At 43.4% G+C, this 21,936-nt stretch overlaps 1 protein-coding gene and 1 long non-coding RNA gene across 2 annotated transcripts in view; both read right to left on the bottom strand.

The window, feature by feature from the left end:
• LOC309358302 overlaps positions 1-21,936 on the bottom strand; it is a 281,197-nt gene that overhangs the window by 224,244 nt on the left and 35,017 nt on the right. The gene's annotated exons all lie outside the window — the stretch shown is intronic.
• KCNU1 (potassium calcium-activated channel subfamily U member 1) overlaps positions 1-21,936 on the bottom strand; it is a 90,323-nt gene that overhangs the window by 42,966 nt on the left and 25,421 nt on the right. The window contains exons 15-19 of the mRNA XM_081890864.1: positions 17,712-17,824; positions 17,138-17,206; positions 15,745-15,831; positions 13,359-13,468; positions 8,776-8,878 (exon numbers count right to left, since the gene is read on the bottom strand). Of these exons, the coding sequence (XP_081746990.1) occupies positions 8,776-8,878; positions 13,359-13,468; positions 15,745-15,831; positions 17,138-17,206; positions 17,712-17,824 (482 nt within the window). The remainder of the gene's footprint in view (positions 1-8,775; positions 8,879-13,358; positions 13,469-15,744; positions 15,832-17,137; positions 17,207-17,711; positions 17,825-21,936) is intronic.

Below are 21,936 nucleotides of genomic sequence, written 5' to 3'. Positions count from 1 at the left end.
CACCCAGGGAAGTAATTGTGTATAGAATTGCAGCCTAAGGGAGGTTTCAAAAAGGAGAAGCTGAAAGTTGACCATGTCTGGATTAAATGGAAGCGAGCTGTAGCCTTTGATGATTGCTATGGGATCATAATCAGGTGGAAATTATAACTTTTAAGATTGATGACACTGACACACCTGTACCTCACGAGTGGGGGACCTCAGGCCTGGGGGGCCAAATGCATCCCTCTAGTCCCAACTATTGGACTCTCTGGACGTGCAACAAGACATGGTTCCTTCTCAGGCAACACTCCTCACAGCTCTTGGTCAGCACCTTCCTCAAGTGCTTCTGCATGGCAGGAATGTGTTCTTGAACTGGGATCATGCCTGTTGCTTGCCTAGATGAAGGCTAGAGCCATGTGTGCATGTCAGAAACACTTGATTTTTGTATGTTGTTTTCATCCATCTATCTTGGGAGACAACGGAAGAGTTCGCCTTCGGAGGTAAAGTCACAGCGCCTGCTGTGTCCGTAGAGACAGATATGGCAGAGACCTGTTTTGTTGCAGCTGGGGGCAGATGGTGTCCAGTTGTGCTGGGGCAGATGCTCTGCATCCCTCCCTGCATCCCTCCTTCACTGCTGTGGCTAGAAGTCCTGTCCATCTGCAAGCATTGCAATCATCTGCAAGGGATTCCCATATGGCGGGGTTAAAGTCAGCCTTCATGTCACATTTGCAGACATCTTTGTGATGCAGAGTTGGTCTGCCAACAGTCCTAGAGCCTGAAACCTGCTTCCCATTGAGCATCTCCTTGGGGATCTTGCCATCTTCCATTCTGTGTACATGACCAAGCCAACATAGACATTGCTGAGACAGAAATGTGAATATGCTGGGAATGTGGGCTTGGGAGAGCACATATTTGCTTGAGACTCTGTCCTGCCATGTGATGCCCAAAATCTTCCTGATGGCATATGGAAGGCATTGAGGTGTCACTCCTGGAGTCTGTAAGTTGCCCACAACTCACTTCCCATAAAGCAGCTTGCTCAACATGCAAGCCTGGTAGACCTTCATCTTGGTATTGGTCATCAGCATCACATCCTCCCGTACCCTTTTGGAGAGGCCAGCCATTGCTGTAACTGTCTTGCCAATGTGTTTGTCTAGCTCAGTGTCGATGAAAAGCTTGCTGGATATGGTGGAGCCCAGGTAGACAAAAGTGTCTACCTTCTGGATAAAAATAAGAGGAACATCTTTTGCACTTTTATGACTCTGATCCCCAGCAATCCCTGATATGTTGTCCTCTGTAGAAAAGGGCCATTGGGCTGAAAAGGCTCCCCATCCCCACTGTTCCTTGTGGTTATCTGCTGATGTCTTTCTCTCAGAGCCCCCTAATTCTGAAATTCAGAGACTAGCTATGAAAGAGGGTTCCTGTTCGGTGCCCAAAGAAGCCATGGAATTATCTCTCCAGTGAAGTTCACCAGGGATCCACACTGTTGTCCTTTCAGTGCCACGCTAAGACTTCCTTGTTTTCCCCAGGCATTTTAAAATCTCATTATTTCAGTTCTTCTGGTATGGTATGTAGATTCAGCTCCTATATTTCCTGGTTGTCTTTTAGCTGCTGTGATTCAAGTTGTTTTATTGCATCAGTCTTTCCGTATTTCAGTTTTAAGTGAGGTTACATCGCTTAGAGTAATGGGTTTTCTGTTGTATTATTTTGATTGATTTTGGACAACACCTTGTTTTATGAGCAGGTTTCACATATATTAAATAGTAAACAAATACCTTTGCATAGCTACTTGTTCATTGAGTTTTGCTCCAGAAATTTAGCAGCAACAACAACAACAACAACAATAATAATAGTGACATTTAAGCTGAAACCCTGAAGCAAAATGAAAGGCCAAACAATTTGGGAGGAGCTTAATATGGAGTCCAAATGGCCAAAATATTGGGAAATTTTGGAACAAGAAGGGGACAAATTGAAATTGCAGAGTTTTGAGTAATTAAAAGATAAAGTGCGAGACTGGCTTCATTATTATCAAATAATGGAGGTTTACAAGATGGACAGGAAAATTGGCTTCCAGGTGGAAAAATCAAAATTGGAAACAGAATTGTTAGAATCCAATACTAAAAACTTGTCAAAAATGTATAACTTGCTGTTGAAATGGAATACGCAGGATGAAACAGTGAAATCAGCTATGATTAAGTGGGCACAAGACATTGGTCATAACATTATGTTTGCTGACTGGGAAAAGTTGTGGACCACCGGTATGAAATTTACGGCATGTAACGCCCTAAGAGAAAATATTATGAAAATGATTTACAGGTGGTACGTGACCCCAGTCAAGCTTGCAAAAATTTACCACTTGCCTGATAATAAATGTTGGAAATGTAAAGAAAATGAAGGTACCTTTTTCATCTTTGGTGGACGTGCCCTAAGATTGAGGCATTCTGGGAAATGATATATAATGAATTGAAAAAGGTATTTAAATATACCTTTCTGAAGAAACCAGAGGCCTTTCTCTTGGGTATTGTCGGCCAAACGGTGTCAAAGAAGGATAGAACATTTTTTATGTATGCTACAACAGCAGCAAGAATACTCATCGCAAAGTACTGGAAGACACAAGATCTACCCACCTTGGAAGAATGGCAGATGAAGGTGATAGATTATATGGGACTGGCAGAAATGACGGGCAGAATCCGAGACCAGGGGAGAGAGACAGCCGAAGAAGATTGGAAGAAATTTAAGGACTATCTTAAGAAATATTGCAAAATTAATGAGTGTTAGAATGGCGCTGGTTTAGAAATTGTGTGGTTTCCAGCCGAATTGGATAAGTAATAAGAAAAGAAGGGTTAAAAATCTAAATGAAATTAAGGGGAAGGATTTGCTGAATTAACATAATAGAAACTGGAATACAGAGAGGGGAGGTATGGGGAAGTCGGGAAAGTAAGGTATAAGAAAAGAAAGGGAATGAAATTATACCTGTTCTTTTTTGTTTCGTTTTTCTTTTGTCTGTGTTTTATTATTGTTTTATTTTGCTTTTATATAACTATTGAAAAACCTAATAAAATTCTTTTTAAAAAACCCAAACAATTTGGGAGGAAATCTGAGGACATACAGTTTTGACATGGAGGGACCTTTATGGGAGTTGTAGTTCAACAACCTCTCGGGATCCAAATGTTCACCATACCAGCTCTAGCTGATTTCGCCTTTACACAATAACATAAAAAGGTAAAGAACCCCTGACAGTTAAGTCCAGTCACGAATGACTCTGGAGTTGTGGTGCTCATCTCGCCTTACAGGCCGAGGGAGCCGACATTTGTCTGCAGACAGTTTTTCCGGGTCATGTGGACAGCATAACTAAGCCACTTCTAGCGAAACCAGAGCAGTGCACGGAAATGCCCTTTACCTTCCCGCAAGAGCAGTACCTATTTATCTACTTGCACTTTGATGTGCTTTCGAACTGCTAGGTTGGCAGGAGCTGGAACTGGACAACAGGAGCTCACCCCTTCGCAGGGATTCGAACCATTGACCTTCCGATCGGCAAGCCCAGAGGCTCAGTGGTTTACACCACAGTGATTTACCCACATCCCCAACAATAACATAGGAAGCTGCTTTTTACTCACTACTGTCAACATGAAGTGGCAGAGGCTTCCCAGGGTTTCAGGCAGGAATTGTTGTCCTAGTCCACCATCTACAAAATCTTGATTGTCAGCGCATATAAGCACATTATGTAAAGCTGGATGTTATCCAGTGTCCAAAAATGAGCCAGACTAGATGATACCTGTCCCTTAATTTCAGTGCTGCTGCAGTGCTTCTGGAACATCTTATTAGGTTCCTTCTTTGATTTCTTTTAGACAGAGGCTGAAACTCCCCCCCCCCACACCGGGAGGGTTTGATATATAATTTTGGTGCTGTTTTAGTCCATCTTTCCACTGCTGCTTTTAAACTGGTGCTGTGCTTTTCATTGATTAGTTTAACATTCAAATCTTCTTGTGTATTTTTGTGCTGTAAAACTACAGCACACTGGGTACTGTATGAGCAAAAGAGCAGGCACAACAGCAGTACTGCAAATACTAATACTACTGCAATTAATAGTACTGCAATTAATAGTAGTAATAGGGAGAGGAAATGCTCTTCATTACTAGTCAATCCTAGATTTAGGCTGTAATCTAAACCCATTTTGCACTGAGCTGGAAACAAGGTTTGGATAGGGTGGGTGCGTCCCTCTTCCTAGCCCTAGTCACCTCTGACAGCTTCCACCCACTCCTCCACTATGACACACTGGCTTCTTCACTCCAGATTCACAGGTGGAAGTACCACTAGTGGAATCTCTGCTGATAGCAGTCCACAAAAATTCTTTGGAAGAAGCCACATGCTTCCAATGTATGGTCTAGATGTGACCACATCCTCTGAATGAACAGTGCCAGTGTGCAAATGCACCCACTGCATTCTGCCCAAAACGAAATAGCTAGCTATATATAAATATTTATTGAACTCTAGTACTAAGGAAACCAGTTCCCTATGTTTGGGACAGGCACTCACTGTACAGAACTCTGGCTATGGGATATATGATACCACAAGCCTCTTCTTCCTCAGATAAACTTGCAAGTGCTGCTTTCAAATATTTTAAAAGAGCAAGTTGCATGCCTGAACCATGGTGAGAGGTGCACATATAAAGAAGGCAAGTCAGTCAACAAACACTATCTTAATTAATGAGTAAAGCTACCAAGGCATTGCAACAGTGCTGGTAGGGAGAAAACACCAGACTCATTCTGCAAAATAAAATAAAAAATCCAGCACATTACCTTCTAAAGAGATTGAGAGGCATTGCAGTGTACAGTCTACATTGGTGAACTTGGACTGAAAGGACTCAGTTTGAGCCACAAAGCTCATTGAGGGACCTTCAAAAGCTCGCCATCTCTCAACTGATCCTACTTCACAAGGTTATTGTAAAGATAAAATGTGGGGGAGGGACCATATACACAGCTTGCCACCTTAAGGAAGGCTTACAGCCAGCTAAACAGCCCACAGAACTTTACCCTAAATATAGTAAAGGAATATTGGCATGTTCTGTAACCATAAAATATGGTTGCTTAGTGCTGATCTTTTGATGTTAATTGCAGTGCTGTCCATATATTTCCAAGCGTCTCTGCCTATGATCACAAGGACTACCAACTTGATGTTTTTCAAAAACGGAAACTATGGAGATTCTCTGGATTGTGGGGGAAATCAGAATTTAGTTAGACTTCCTTGCCCTCCACTACACACTACTATTCCCCCCATTTTTCTGTTCTTTTAAAATTGCTTATTTCTATAGCAGCCTACTGACACAGATCAAAATAACGCAAGGAAATCAGATCTTGTTACGTGTTGCAATCAATCTATGTTTTATTGCTGATATGTTTTTTTCTGTACTTGATTTGATTTTCTTTCATGCATATAGTATACATTGTGCAATTTGTGGGTTGTTGTTTTTCTTCTTCAGATAAACGAGATCAGAGCTGGGATGAAACATAACCAGCTGAGTGGAGCACTTTATAGAATCATAGAAATGCAGAGCTGGAATGCACACAAATAGTCATCTAGCTAAAGAATCCCTGACACATGGTCTTCCAATCTCTGTTTAGCGAGGAATTGAAAGAAAGAAGATTTACTAACTATCAAAGAATGGCAGATGAAGATGATAGACTATATGGAATTGCCGAACTGACTGGGAGACTCTGAAACCAGAGAGAAGAGATAGTGGAAGAAGACTGGAAGAAGTTTAAAGAATATTTGAAAAAATATATTAATATTATATCTTAGAATAGCTTTGGAAGTGGATATAGGCTGCAGGGTTTTGTTGTTGTTTAGTTGTTTGGTCATGTCCGACTCTTCGTGACCCCATGGACCAGAGCATGCCAGGCACTCCTGTCTTCCACTGCCTCCCACAGCTTGGTCAAACTTATGTTCGTAGCTTTGAGAACACTGTCCAACCATCTCGTCCTTTGTCGTTCCCTTCTCCTTGTGCCCTCAATCTTTCCCAACATCAGGGTCTTTTCCAGGGAGTCTTCTCTTCTCATGAGGTGGCCAAAGTATTGGAGCCTCAGCTTCATGATCTGTCCTTCCAGTGAGCACTCAGGGCTGATTTCCTTAAGAATGGATAGGTTTGATCTTCTTGCAGTCCATGGGAGTCTCAAGAGTCTCCTCCAGCACCATAATTCAAAAGCATCAATTCTTTGGCCGTCAGCCTTCTTTATGGTCCAGCTCTCACTTCCATACATCACTACTGGGAAAACCATGGTTTTAACTATACAGAACTTTGTTGGCAAGGTGATGTCTCTGCTTTTTAAGATGCTGTGTAGGGCAGGGTTAGAAGTAGAATATAGTGTATTTTAAAATATTATTTGTAAGGAATAAAATGTGAAGATTTTTATGGTAAAAGTAAGTGTGATAAAAAATGGTTAAAAATTATGATATATGTAAACTGCTAAAGAGGAGCTAAAATGAAAATCAGATAGTGAGGACTTGGGGAAGCTCACGTAACAATGTTTAGAAAAATACGACAAGAATTTGTTTGCATTGTTTGCTTTTCTGTTTATGTTGTTCATTTGTGTTATAAAATGAATATTTTTTTTGAAAAAAGTATAATAAAAACCTCCCGTGAAGGAGAATCCACCACCTTCCATGGGAGTCCATTCCACTGTTGAACAGCTCTGTCAGAAAGCTGTTCCTGGCAGTGGCGTAGCGTGGGTTGTCAGCACCCGGGGCAAGGCAAGTAATTTGCACCCCCTAACCCATGGACTTGCGCCCCCTAACCCGTGGATTTGTGCCCCCTAACCCTAACCCCCAGATGTTGCGCCCGGTGCGGCCGGCCCCCCCCTGCACCCCCCACTGGTTCCTGGTGAATCTCCTTGCTTGTAACTTGAAGCCATTGGTTTGGGTCCTACCTTCTGGAGCAGCAGAAAACAAGCTTGCTCCATGTGACAGCCCTTCAGATATTTGAAGATGGCTATCATATCACCTCTCAGTCTCCTCTTTAGTAATGTTTGTATTTTGAGTTACATACCAGTGGGGGCAGGGGAGAACTGTGATCTTTTTGGTGTTTAGGGCCTCTAAAGGTCTTAATCTGGCCCCGTACGGGGCAAACCTTTGCTGCGGTAATCTCCTCCTCTGCTGTTTGATGGCAGGAGTTAGTTTCAAGGGCCACGGGAACAATGGCTTTCCTTCAGTGCTTGCCCTCCTCTTGCGAGGGCTATAGAAAACATCTGACAGTGAAAATCCTCTCCTCTTTTAAGTTAAACAGCTGCAAAGATTTCAGCAATCTCTGTAATCCCCAAGGTGTAATCCCACAGTAAGGAAACTCGCTTCTCTTAAATACCTCCCTCTGGCATAATTGACTTTTCATGCACATTTTAATAATGATATTTCAGCAGGTTGAGAGAGTCTCTCTCTCCCCACCTTCGTCAAATTACGCTGCGGACACAGGGGGCGGGGAGCGACTGTATTGTAAACTTAATGACGAATTCCTCTCCTCCTGAACAAATTGGTAGGACGCCCTTGTGCATGTCTGTCTGTGTACACACATACATATAGGAGGGGAAATTTAAGGTGCTCCCCTCCAATATTTTACCACTTACTTAACTCATTAAAGGAAGATACTAAAACAGTGTCTAAATCAATAAATGAAAATGTCTTTTTTGCCATTCACTGGGGGAAACGAAACCCTCCTGTGAAATCAGGGGGGCAGTGTGGTGTAGTGGTTAGAGTATTGGACTAGAAGCTGGGAAACCGGGATTCAAAGCCCCACTCACTTATTAAACTCACTGGGGGACCTTAGACCAGTGACTGCCTCTCAGCCCAACCTACCTTACAGCTGTGAGAATTAAATGAGGGGGCTAACATTGAGCTCCTTGCGGTATCAATGAAAGCAACCACTTGGTCATGAAGGTAGGGAAGAATAGTCTCCATTTTTTTCAGGAGTGGGTTGCTTCCTTTACTTACCTTTTGAGGTGGCCACGGGCTTTTCTTCTTCTTTATATGGCTTTATAATAACTATTTTAAAAAGTAACATCTACATCATAGTGATAAAGGTTCTCCCAGTAGCTCTCCACTGTTTTCACTTCTGGAAACGCCTTTGGATAGATATCCTGCTATAGTCCATTGTGTCCTATCCCGGGCATTTGAGGAACTGCTGTTTGTGGAAAGGGACACAAGGTTCTTCCCACAGGAACTTAAGTGGGACCTAGTAAGACAGGTGTTTGGGAATACTGAACTACAGCTCCCATTAACCGAAGAAATAATGGGCAATGGCCACCAGTGGTGGAGGTTGAAGTTCAGCAGCATTTGAAATATCAAAGGTCCCTCACACCTACAGGATGTGCCAAATCCCTTCTGGAATTTTTGGGGAGAATTCTCCCCCTAAAAAGCAGTAAGAAAATATCCCCATGGGGGGGGGGTCAGCCTATCATTAGTCAGCCTGACCTTTGTTTCAGAAAGAGGTAGACCAGGCAGAGAGATGTAACCAATGGCAGTTGGGTGAGAACCCCACTTCAAACCAGAATTCAGATTGATCTGGGCTAAGCTCGTAATGCGGCACAGAATCCCAAAATTTCAAAATGTCCACCATAAATAGTGACAAACTTCACCAGTCAGATCCACCTGCCTCCTGCATTAGATGTAAAGTGCAAAGAAGGCCTAGACATCCTAACTTTAAAAGAAGCATAACCTCCTTTCTCCCATCTCATGCTCACACAAATTCACAAGGAATTCAGACCAGGAAATGGTGCACACATGGTGCACACACAGATCTCCCCAATGTCTTACCTGTCCTCACTGTCAGTCTGAAAGGGGAAATTCAAGAAAGGGAAAAATCCAAGGGAGCGTGAGACTACTAGACTGCTCGAATCCTGCGCCGCTTTCATCTTATCTGAAATAAAAAGCATTAAGAGTCCATTTCTTCTCTGGCTAGTCTTAATTGTTTTTCAATAGCCTAGGGTCAATCAAAGTCATTTTGATAGTGGCAAATAAGTGCATGTAGAAGCATCTCATTACCAGTTTCAGGTTCATGGTAGCCCCTAAGCCAGGCTTACTCAACCTCGGCCCTCCAGATGTTTTTGGCCTACAAGCCCTAGCAGGACCAGTGATCAGGGATGATGGGAATTGTAATCTCAAAACATCTGGAGAGCCGAGGTTGAGGAAGCCTGCTCTAAGCCAAGTGAAATGGTAATGTTCAACCAATTAGATCATCCCAAGTTGGTGTCAACATCAACATGGTTGGGCACTTGCTAAGATCCATGTTCCAGGAAGTGGGCGTACTGGCAAGAGCTCCCTGTACCTCCTCACAATTCCCCCCACCTGCTTGTTCACCTTGTCCTTTCTGGACCAGAGCTGGTGAGCATGCCATGTATGATACTATGAAGACAAGGAACAGTAGCTACCAATGTCCAGCGGCAAAGGAAGCAGCTCGGGGGCCTGGGGCGGTGCACCCAGGGGTGGGATGAGCTAGCCATGGGGGCAGGGTGAGGGTGGGGTGAGCTGACCATAGGGGCGGGGTGCACCGGGGGGCCACCAGACTCTGTCTGCCTCCTCCCACTCAGCTGCCCTACAGCTGGGGGGAGGCAGCAGGTGGACTGTTTGGGCAGCGCAGAGCCTGCGCACCCCCCAGCCACCATGTCTCTCCCAAGAGGGACATGTGGCTCGGGCGCACTGCAGGCCCTGTGGTGAGTGCCGCCCAGCATTTTGTCACCCCCTCAGTGGTGAGACCCGGGGCAGCCCACCCCCACCCACCCCCGTTCCTCCGTCCCTGTCAATGTCTGGTGCCTTGATAGTTCTCTGTCTGGCAAGCAGGGGCACCAGCTATAGAGGGCAGAAGGGGCTTCAGCCCCCTCAATATTTCTAGGCGGGAGGCTGACCCCCCCCCCAGTATTGAGGGGACTGCCATCTTCTGCCACCTCCAACAAGCACTGGGCGGGGGCAGGAGGCATAGAGGGTGATTTTCATCCTCCCTGCTCCCCGGCATGATCTCCAGAGCATCTTCTGCCCATGTTGGCTCCCAATTGGTAAGCCTGCTGGCAGGCAAGGAGGTGATAGCAGTGCTGAGCTTTAGCAGAGTGATACTGGCCTTTAGAAAGAGGTAGACACACTTTGGGAGGGGGCTTCGTGGAGACAGTCACACTGTTATCACACACCAGATAACAGTGTTGGGTGAAACTTTAGTGATAATAAAGCAGGTAAGAGGGGTTGGCATGGTAGTAGGGCAAGGATCAATTATTATTATTATTATTATTAATTAATCTTTATTCGTTTCAACTAAAAAAAGAGAAGTTTATATATACAACAATATTCAATACCAAAGCTGGAACAAAGAAAAAAGAAGGAAAAAGAAGAAGATAAGGAAAAACAAGTACATAATTTTATACAATTCTTCTGTACGAATATAACAAATTGTCCTTTATGTTCATACAAATAAAATTTCATAAAAAGAAGGGGAAAAGGGGGGAAAAGAAAAAAAGATTTCTATAAATAAACTTTTAAAAGACTTCCAAAAAATTTAATTTACTGTGTCTATTCTTTCCTTTGTAACGCACAGCCTCATATTACATCCAGTTATCTTCATATATCCTAACATAATATTATTTACAGTTTTTGTTTTGCAAGAATCAGTCTAGTTCTGCTAAGAGAATTTCATTCTTATAATGATTTTTAAAAGTATTCTTTAAATATAAAAGTTATCAGGAAGAGTAAAAAACAACATGAAACAGAGAGTCAATAAGGAATGGACAATATTTAAAGGATCAATTATTGATTCCCATCAGCACTTGCTGTAGGAATGGCATTCTGTTCAATGGTTGGGATTGCACAGTCCAGTCCTTGCTTCCATGGAAGTTGACTAGTGTTAGACCCTGGCTACCATACAGGACAGGACAGCATCCAGGATCCCACTGGGCAATCAGGGGAGACATTCTGGCCTGGCAGGACTCCACCTCAGCTAGGAGCATACCCTGAACCTATCTTTCCTCCAAGCCCCTTATGGCCCCCTTACCATTCTGATACTACCCAATACCATATCCACACAGAGTTGTCACAGAATATTGAGAATGCTTAACATGATGAGGCACTCATTAAGAGCCAACTGACTTTGAGAGAAAAATCCCTTTCTGCTCCTGTTAATCACTGACCCAAGGAGCTCAGTGAGGCCACTAACATCACAGGTGGGCAGGTGCGATAGCTCACAGGGCAAAAAGTGCCCAATCTATTTGTGGGTGAAGCTTTTAAGCACTTGGCCTTTCCCACGCCATGTGAGCTCCCATGGGATAATACAACTTCTTATAGACTCTTGCAAGGGCACTGTGGGAAACTTATGCCCCACCTGTCCACTGTCCCAGAGCCACTAAGTCATTGGCCAAAGATGCTCCATTTGCTTGGTGTGTGGAAGAGAACTTACTAGACCTTCAGCAGAAATTGAATGCTGTGGAATTACAAGAAACCACACTGGGCTGAGCAGTAGCTGTTTTATTTTATGTAGCCATGACACTGACACCAAACGTGAACACTATAGAGAAATCACATTCGTCTGAAGATAGGCAAATGCTTACATTGGGTTTTCTACATTTGCATCTCAGTTTGCTAGACCTCGTGAGACTTCTTCAGCATTTTAGTGCAGATTTCTCCTCATAAACATGCACATTTATTTTGTAAGATGTTTATCCAACCCTTAATATTATTACAGCCAATTTCCTCTAATGTAATGTGTTCTATTTTCACTAATATATGATTTTTTAAATGCACACTTTCCCCTAATATATACATTTCCATAGACATTATGCGGTTGGGGAAATACAGCACAAAATTCAGAGAAAGTGAGAATTTCAAAGGATAGCTGTCTTTCGTTTCACAGATTGGTTTGGGGAAGTGTGAATTCAGTAGGTTCATGTTAAAAGTGAACTGAACTGAATTCCCCCTCCCACCCCTATCTCTCATGAATGTAATGTGTGAACAAGCCCACAGGTGTGCACTTCTGAGATCTCACTGAGGAAGTGTGTTCCTGCGAAATCTACCAAGGCAACAAAACAGTCGGGTTAGCAATGGGGCTTGCCTGCCATCTGCTGTTCAAATAAAAGATAGAATGTTTAAGAATAAATCCTTGAACAGACCATGGCCAGTTCAAACACTCTGTGGGAGTAACAGTTCTCAAAGCAGTAAAGCTGGCATTAACTACAGCTTCACATACTCTGGGAGATAAATGTTCCTGTTTGGTGAGCCTCTGTGCTCATCTTCATTAACCTAGCAGCTTCCGGATGTTTTCGACTACAACTTCCATCAGCCCCAGCCAGCAAGGATGGGCTTGATGGGAGCTGTGGTTCAAACACAACTTCAAAAAAGCTGTGTAGAGAACCAGGTTGCTGAGGGCTGCCCTGTGCTGTTTTAGCAACTTAGCACAAGCATGGCTCCCAGTAACAAAGACCCAAGTGGCATCAATTGTGCTCAGCAGTAGCTGGTAAAGCAGCCCAAACAATGAAGCAGCCATCTCCCTTTGCAGTAACCATCAGGAGGAATTCCCATCACTAAACACCAGAAGGCAGTGATTGTGGAAGCAGAGGGTGCTTCAGTCAGGGCCATGCAAGCATGTGGTCCTAAAATTGGCTAGCCAATTGGCTCGCTGACAGCAGCCTGGTAAAGGATGGCTAGCCAATTGGCAATCTCATGCCCCTACAACCACTTTCTGATGCCCCTGCACACACTGGACTACAGTGGCAGCTCATGCTTGCCACTAGACAAAAACCCTACTTCAGCGAGGGCACCAAATAGATCTTAGACTTGGAGCCAGGTTCACCTCCCTAGGAAGAGCATTCCAAAAATGGAGAGCCACTGCTGAAAAGGCCTTTTCTTGTGCTGTCTCCCTCTGTACCTTCCCCCGAATGGAGTCCTCTGAGAAGGGCTTCTGAAGATGGCAAGAGGGTCCAGGCAAGGTTCATATGGGAAAGGGTAGTGGGGTCCTGAGCTATATAAGACTTGACAGGTTAAAATCAGCCCTTTGAATTTGGTATGGAAACCAAGCACAAGCTAGTGTAGATGGACCAGTGTTGTAAGCTTGGTCCTTCTTGTCATAGTTATAGGTCTGGCCACCAAATTAAGCTTCAGCTTCTGAACTATCTTCAAAGTCAGCCCCACATAGAATGCATTGCAGTAGTCTAGTCTAGTACTGCTATAAACTGCCTTTTCCCATGCATGTGGTGTTACTAACCCACACAGCTACGAGCACAAGAGTCTCCTTTCCCAAGGTATCTTTGGAGATATACATTTTATATCAAAATAAAATTGATAGATGATGGACTTGAAGGCTAGCTATGCAATCCACCTCTGACTTATACATGGTTAGTCCAGTCTGAAATGTAGGGAGAATTTACCAGAAAGGGAGATTGCAGATTTTCTTGGGACTTTCATTCTGCAACGACACTTTACAATTAGCTCTGGATTCAGAATGTCACTGTGGCATTGTCTACAGTAATACCGTGCTCTAGACAACAAAGGAAAAGAAAAATCATCTGGATTAAATTTAATAGGACAGAAAATAGTCAGAACAGTTATTTGTATGTATGCATTTCCTTGTTTATTTGTGCATTGCATTGCATTTATATCCTACCCTTTTCTCCAAGGAGCTCAAGGTGGTGTACATGGTCCACCCCACCCACCCCACCCCACCCCACATTTAGTCTCCAAAGCAACCCTGTGAAGTAGGTTAGGCTTACAGGCAGTGACTGGTCCAAGGTCACCCAGTGAGCTCCCAGCCAAGTGGAGATTTCAACTGGTAATTTGAACCACTCTAAGAATTGATGCTTTTGAATTATGGTGCTGGAGGAGACTCTTGAGAGTCCCATGGACTGCAAGAAGATCAAACAGATCCATTCTTAAGGAAATCAGCCCTGAGTGCTCACTGGAAGGACAGATCGTGAGGCTAAGGCTCCAATACTTTGGCCACCTCATGAGAAGAGAAGACTCCCTGGAAAAGACCCTGATGTTGGGAAAGATGGAGGGCACAAGGAGAAGGGGACGACAGAGGACGAGATGGTTGGATGGTGTTCTCGAAGCCACAAACATGAGTCTGACCAAACTGTGGGAGGCAGTGGAAGACAGGAGTGCCTGGCGTGCTCTGGTCCATGGGGTCATGAAGAGTCGGACACGACTAAACGACTAAACAACAACAACAACCCCACACTTGGGACGCAGGTGGCGCTGTGGGTTAAACCACAAAGCCTAGGACTTGCCGATCAGTAGGTTGGCGGTTCGAATTCCTGTGACGGGGTGAGCTCCCCTTGTTCGGTTCCAGCTCCTGCCAACCTAGCAGTTCAAAAGCACGTCAAAGTGCAAGTAGATAAATAGGTACCACTCCCGTGGGAAGGTAAACGGCATTTCCATGTGCTGCTCTGGTTTGCCAGAAGCGGCTTAGTCATGCTGGCCACATGACCCAGCCAATAAAGCAAGATGAGTGCTGCAACCCCAGAGTCGGCCATGACTGGAACTAATGGTCAGGGGTCCCTTTACCTTTAACCCTACACTGGCTGTCTTTTCTTTTGTTGTTTTGTTTTTGCCTGCTTTTTACAATGCATGATAACATTTTTAAAAAGCAACCATAAAACTCATTGAAAATAGAAAAAGTAAGAATTCTTGAATGTTTCCAGAATATGTGTACTTCAACCTATTTTAATTTTTTAAATGCTTCCAGAATAAAGTTTCTGTTTTGGTTTTTAATATATTTCATAAGGCTAGTTGTATGTGGAAAACAGGTGATAATGAAAAAAATGTATCTAGTTGTGTTTGGCAAGGGAGGGGAAAGAGATAGTTCTGAACAGTCTGGACAAAAGTGTCAAGGGAATTTGACTTTTTGGGAAAGCGACAGTTAGGGAAATTAGGCCTGGGGGTGGAGAGGAGGGAGAAGGAACGGTGGGTCTTGTGAGGATGAAGAGAATGTTATTATAAATTTGTGAAGTGCATCGGATGAGGGGAGATTGGAATCAAAGTCCTGGGGGTGACTATGGTGGACAAAGATGGAAAGCTATGGGGACAGAATGCTTTGTAAGGTACAGAGAGATCTGGTAGAAAGGACTGCAATGTTAATTCATTTTATGGGAAAAGATACAGGCCTGTAAGAATGTTATATGGTGGAGAAAATTACTTCATTTCACCTCTCCCAAGTCTGGGAATAGTAGTGAAATGTGTGTGGGGGAGAGAAATGGCGGTCAGGCGTGTCATTCAGGAATGTATATCCTTATATGTCTGGTGTGGGAAATCTTTGACCCTCAATATTCCCATTCCCATCATCTCTGGCCATTGACCATGCATGCTGGGCTGATAAGAGTTATAGTTCAGCAACATCTGGAAGACCAAAAGTTCCCCACACCTATTATATGTGTTGTGCATGAGTCAAGGCTGTCTTTGTGTTGGGGGAGGATATGTGCATTTTGTTGCATGCTTTCCCTGACAATATGCCTTTTGTAGCATTTTTTTAAAAAATGCAATCACAAAATTTGTGCAAATTTCAAAGGGCAGAATTGTGTGGGTTTGCATATTGTTTGGAAACTGCAAATTAGGTAGGTTCACATTTAAATGTGAGATTCATCCGCATCTGTATTCACCTGTATATATAAACGATGAGAGTTTCCCTTCTTTGGTTGTGAAACACAGCACAAAATAACACTGTTACAAAAAACACCTGCCCAATGTTTGACATCCACTCCAATGTTTAACAACTTAGAATATAGTTCAAATATGGATGCAAGTAATTAAAGAAATTACCTTCTGAGTTGCACTGCAGATTTGGCGATGAAAAAGCCCATTGTGTCGAAATGGAGTTTAATAATGGAAGGTGGATTGATCAGGATGCTATTGTAAAACAGTTTGAGAACAACAAGAAATGTCATTTAAGCCTCCCTTAGTTTACTGTTTAAACATTTGTATTTAATCTGTACAGCTGCTACATGCAGAATCAGAGACTAGGAGGTGATGGGGAAAGATGATCTTTAGGGCAAACGGAGGGTGCAAATGCAGATTTGTCCAGGATAACTTGAAGAGCTTCCCCAATTTACTGAATTCAGTGTCTCCAACAAAATAACTCCAATATTCTATCCTGGTGACCTACTTCTTCTATGGAAGGCAAATATTTACATGAGCAAAAAAAAGAGAGAAAATTAGAGAAGCCTTGGATGTAGTGCCAAGACCTTAGCAACTAATCTGGTTGTTCCATCTGCCGAGTGGGGTGACTACTCAATGAGCCAAACAAAGCAGGCAGAGACTGAATTGGGTTTAAATCAGGAGCAGAAAACCTGTTTCCTCCAAATGTAGTTGGACTCCAACTCTCCCCAGGCCCCTGCCAGCACCAGGGAAAGATAGGATCTGTAGTCCAGCAAGGGGCGTAAGTACCCCATCTCTACTCAAAGTAAGTGAATCTGCTATCACATCCAGAGTTTCAACACTTGAATTCTCTACATAGGCATTAAACAGAATCATAGAATTATAGACTTGGAAGATACCCTAAGAATCACCTAATCCAACCCCTGAAATGCAGGAACATGCAGCCATCCCATACAGGGATTGAACCTGAAACCTTGGTGCTATCAGCACCATGCTCTAACCAACTGAGCTATCCAGGCTGACATAATGGAGTGGTGTTTTGCCTTTTCAAAAGCTCGCCCACACTTCCGTTTGTGTCACCCCTGAAAAGACCCACTGTTTAGCGATAGATCAGAACAAACAACAATCCAGGGCAAGTCCCAATTGCAATTTGCTCCAATTCAGCTCTAAAAAGCAGTTTTCCCTGGAGGAAAGCTGTGGGACAAGTATGGATAAGCCCCATGGGCTTCTGTTGGAGATAAGAAGAAAGATGTGTTTGGGAGGGGTTATGTTGGAAGAACAAAGATGCTTTAGATCTGATGCCAGCAGGGTTGGTGCAATTTTGTAATGCACAGCCGCCCCTTGGCATGGCTACTCTGAGGCCCAATGTGGCTCTCTTGTCCCAGTTTATCTATACATCAGATATTCCTTCCTCTGCTTTTCTGTAGTCTCACAGCAATCTGTCCTGCTCAGGTCCTAGGCAGGTTGCTCTGGCCATGGTGACATTCCAACCCAAAGATTTTACGATATCATAGTTAATCCTGCTAAATGCAAGAAGTTCAGAAGGATAGGTGCCCACCTATTTCCTTGCATGCCAGATCGAAACTCGATAGCAAGCAACATGAGATCCAGCTTCAAAAAGCACAATCTAAGAAAGAGATTAGTTTGTGTTATTGACAAAGGAACAAGCAAGTGAAGAAATGAGGGGAAATTGGGGGGTTCAGAGTAGCAACCATTGCTGAAAACTGTATCAGTTCTTAAAACCTGCTGGAGACATTTGCCCAATAGGTAAAACACAATGTGAGTGAGCTGTCCCATGAGCTCTACTTGGGAAAAATTATTATTATGCATGAGTGAAGATCAAGACCATGTCATCACACACTAGACCCATCCATTGGCTTGCTTTGCTTACAACACAAACCCCTGGATGGAATGAGGCCCATAAGCAACAAGACTTCTGAATACCAGTGGCTGTGAAGCATGAGTAGGACAGTGTTGTTGTGCTCATGTCACGTTTGTGGGCTTCCCATAGATATCTGATTTGTCACTGTGGGAACAGAATGCTGGACAAGATGAGCCTGGTGTGACCCAGTAAAGATTTCATGTTCTTACTAATCAACTTAGGCAATGGTAGTGGGAAATCCTGGACTTACTTGGCCACGTCTTTGAAGGACATGTCAATAAAATCGTTGGATAGAAGCTGAGTCATCACTTTATAATCCTGGCCTTCTATTTCATGTAGGTGCTTATTCAAAGTGATCAGTTTCTGTAACAAATATCATCATTGTCATCATCATCTGGCCAACTAACAACATCTAACAACTAAGATAGATGAAATGCACTCTGATTTTATAAGTTTGTTGTTTGCTTGCTGTTTTAACACTTTGATTTCACTGTCAATTTCATAACACTATTTTTGTTGTTGTTTAACTGCTTCAAGAACATTACTGTACCATTGATATAAATAGATATAACACACATTTATTTTATTAAACCTTGTTCTAGCCTTGTCGCATTCAAATATATATGACTACACACACACACACACACACACACACCGTATTTTTCAGTGTATAAGACTATTTTAAAATAAGGGGTCGTTGTCTTATATACAGATAGTGCATAGTGTATTTTCTTAAGTTTGGATTAAAAAAAATAGGGAGCGTCTTATACATGGGGGCGTCTTATACACAGAAAAATATGGGGTGTGTGTGTGTGTGTAGATATATATATATACACACAGTGTATATATGCTTTCGTAGATTTTCACGGGTACAGGAATGTAGGTTTTGGTGTCCTCGGGTGTCTTCCCGTGTAAAAGTTGGGGTGTCTAGGCGACGTTTCGACGAGGTCTCACTCGTCATCTTCAGGCTGGTGCTTTCGGCTTCTTGTTACTGGAACAGAGCAGGATCTCAGTGTTTGAGTTCCTATAAATACTGTTGAGGGGGTGTGGTGTATAGCCTCCAATGTTCTGGGCAGAGAGGAAGTTCCCAGGCTAGTGTGCCTTTTCTTCTTTTGTTCCTTAATTACTTGAGGGATATCTTGAGTGATTTCTTGAGTGATATTTCTTGAGTGATTTCTTGAGTGATATCAGGATATCACTCAAGAAATCACTCAAGATATCCCTCAAGTAATTAAGGAACAAAAGAAGAAAAGGCACACTAGCCTGGGAACTTCCTCTCTGCCCAGAACATTGGAGGCTATACACCACACCCCCTCAACAGTATTTATAGGAACTCAAACACTGAGATCCTGCTCTGTTCCAGTAACAAGAAGCCGAAAGCACCAGCCTGAAGATGACGAGTGAGACCTCGTCGAAACGTCGCCTAGACACCCCAACTTTTACACGGGAAGACACCCGAGGACACCAAAACCTACACAGTGTATATATATATATATATATATATTTGCTTTCGTAGATTTTCACGGGTACAGGAATGCAGGTTTTGGTGTCCTCGGGTGTCTTCCCGTGTAAAAGTTGGGGTGTCTAGGCGACGTTTCGACGAGGTCTCACTCGTCATCTTCAGGCTGGTGCTTTCGGCTTCTTGTTACTGGAACAGAGCAGGATCTCAGTGTTTGAGTTCCTATAAATACTGTTGAGGGGGTGTGGTGTATAGCCTCCAATGTTCTGGGCAGAGAGGAAGTTCCCAGGCTAGTGTGCCTTTTCTTCTTTTGTTCCTTAATTACTTGAGGGATATCTTGAGTGATTTCTTGAGTGATATCCTGAGTACCACTTAGGTGGGTCATTAGGTGTGGATTAGTTGCTAAAGTCTTTGTGTCTTGACCTCTTGAACTTTGTGAAGAGTTTTTCTGAGAAGATGGTTGTACTGCACTTAGTTGTGCTCTGGCTTGGCTTCGTGTATAGGGGCGAGCTGTGGTTTTGTGGCCTGTGTCAGCCAGATCTGTGTAGGGATTGCAGGGGGGTGCAGCATCCGGAGGTGCCACCATGGTTTGGCTACTGGATGGTGTCTGTAATTTATCTGTGGAGAGGGTCTGGGTTTGGGTCTGGTGTGGTTGATTGGTGATGGCGTTCTGTGTGCCTCTGGATCTGGTGTCAGTTTTTGTGGGGAGGGCTAATTTCCAGATGTCTGGCAAGCGGGATGTGTCGTCACGCTTGTTCATGTTGTGAGGGTGTTTCTCTATCTCGATGGCTTCCATGATTATTCTCTTGTGGTGATGTTCCATGTTAAAGAGCAATTTGGAATCTGCAAAATTAATTTCGTGTCCTGTTTCTTTCATGTGTTGGAAAAGAGAGGAAGTTTTTTCTTCTTTTTTGACGGCATTCTTGTGTTCTGCGATACGTGCATTTATTCGTCTGTTTGTTTGTCCAATGTACGTGGCTGGGCAGACTTTGCAGGGTATTTCATAGACCCCTTGGTTTTCCAACTGGATTTTATCCTTGGGGTTTCTGAGGATATTGGCTATTTTTTGGTTGGTGCAAAAGGCTGTTTTGATATTGTGTTTACGGAGGATTTTGCTAATTTTATCTGTAGTGCCCTTGATATAAGGAAGGAGGGCCATGCCATTGTTTTCTTCTGTGTCTTGGTTTTTGGGGGGTGTTTCTTTTTGGATTAGCTTCGTAACCCTGTTTTGCTGGTATCCATTGGCAATTAACACATTTGAGAGATTCTGTAACTCAGTTGTCAAGTGGTCTTTGTCAGCCAGGCGTTTGGTTCTGGAGATGAGAGTCTTGGCTACGGAGTTTATTTGTGCAGGGTGGTGGTGTGATTGTGCATGTAAGTAGCGGTTGGTGTGTGTTTTTTTTCCGGTAGATAGTGTGTCCTAGGGAGCCATCAGGTTTTTTGTAGATTAGGACGTCAAGGAAGGGAAGTTGGTTGTTGGCTTCTATTTCCATAGTGAATTGTATTTTGGGGTGTAGGCTGTTGAGATGTGTGAGGAAGCTATCCAGTTTTTCCTTCCCGTGTGGCCAAATTACAAAGGTGTCGTCAACATATCTGAGCCAAAGTTTGGGTTTGTGTTCTGACTTGTCTAAAGCATTGGTTTCAAAGTGTTCCATGTACAGGTTTGCGATGACCGGTGAGAGGGGTGATCCCATAGGTGCTCCTTCTATCTGTTTGTATCTTTGTATCTTTATACGGTATATATATATATACCGTATTTTTTTGCACCATAACACTCACTTTTTTCCTCCTAGAAAGTAGGGGGAAATGTCTGTGCGTGTTATGGAGCGAATGCCTACGGATGGCAGGGGGATCTGCTGCAGTTGTGAGCAGAGGATCCATGGTTCCCCTTCCTTCCCTCCTCCGTGGCTCGCTTTGAAACAGCAAAGCGGGAGAAGATCCGCTGAGTGTGGAGGAGAGAGGGACAGAGAGCCTGCTTGCTTTAAAGGAGCAAAGCGGGAGAGGAGAGGAGCCTTCTCCTCTTATACCCCTCTTCTGCATTATTAGCAGCATCCTTCTCCACACACCCCACGCGTGTTCCTTCTCCCCTTAAACCCCATCGCCTGCATTATTAGCAGCATCCTTTTTTTTGCATTGGGCTACCGTACCCTCAGATGACATGTCTGTGGCCACAGCATGAACCACAAAAATCATACATCCACTGTTTCGTTTAGAATATATTTTTTTTCTTGTTTTCCTCCTCTAAAAACTATGTGCGTGTTATGGTCGGGTGCGTGTTATAGAGCGAAAAATACGGTGTGTGTGTATGTATATATACACACACACACACACACACACACAGTGGTACCTCGGGTTAAGAACTTAATTTGTTCTAGAGGTCTGTTCTTCACCTGAAACTGTTCTTAACCTGAGGTACAACTTTAGCTAATGGGGTCTCCCCCTGCCGCTGCGCTGCTAGCACACAATTTGTGTTCTCATCCTGAAGCAAAGTTCTTAACCTGAGGTACTATTCCTGGGTTAGCGGAGTCTGTAACCTGAAGCGTCTGTAACCTGTAGCATACATAACCCGAGGTACCACTGTATAGTAATATATATTTGATCATATCTAACTATCGCCATATATATTTGATGGTATCTATCACCATCTGTTTTGCCATTTGAAGTACTGAGGGGAAGATTGGCTGGTGTCTCATACCAAGATAGGCTGTGCCCATGTTCCCAGGATGTTGAATGTATGAAGCATATTTTATTATAATGCAGTCTGTATAAACAGGTCAGACAGCACCTAATCAATCCAATATTAACAGAACAACCTGGAATTGCTGGCTCTTTTCATGTCAATATTCTCCTCGAGAATAAGATTGATGCTATTACACTGGCTGTAGCAAAATTCCTCTCAGAGGCAGTAAAAATCAGAAATCAGTATGTATAGGCTAAAGTTCTTCTGTTGTCTAGCAAGGCCAAACTTACACCTTATTAACTGTTGATATATACTATTGTTGCACTGTGTACGTTG

Source organism: Podarcis melisellensis, assembly GCF_964234715.1.
Source record: "Podarcis melisellensis genome assembly, chromosome: 15".
In the NCBI taxonomy this organism is placed as follows: Eukaryota; Metazoa; Chordata; class Lepidosauria; order Squamata; family Lacertidae; genus Podarcis; species Podarcis melisellensis.
This window is presented reverse-complemented; position numbering and strand designations above follow the sequence as displayed.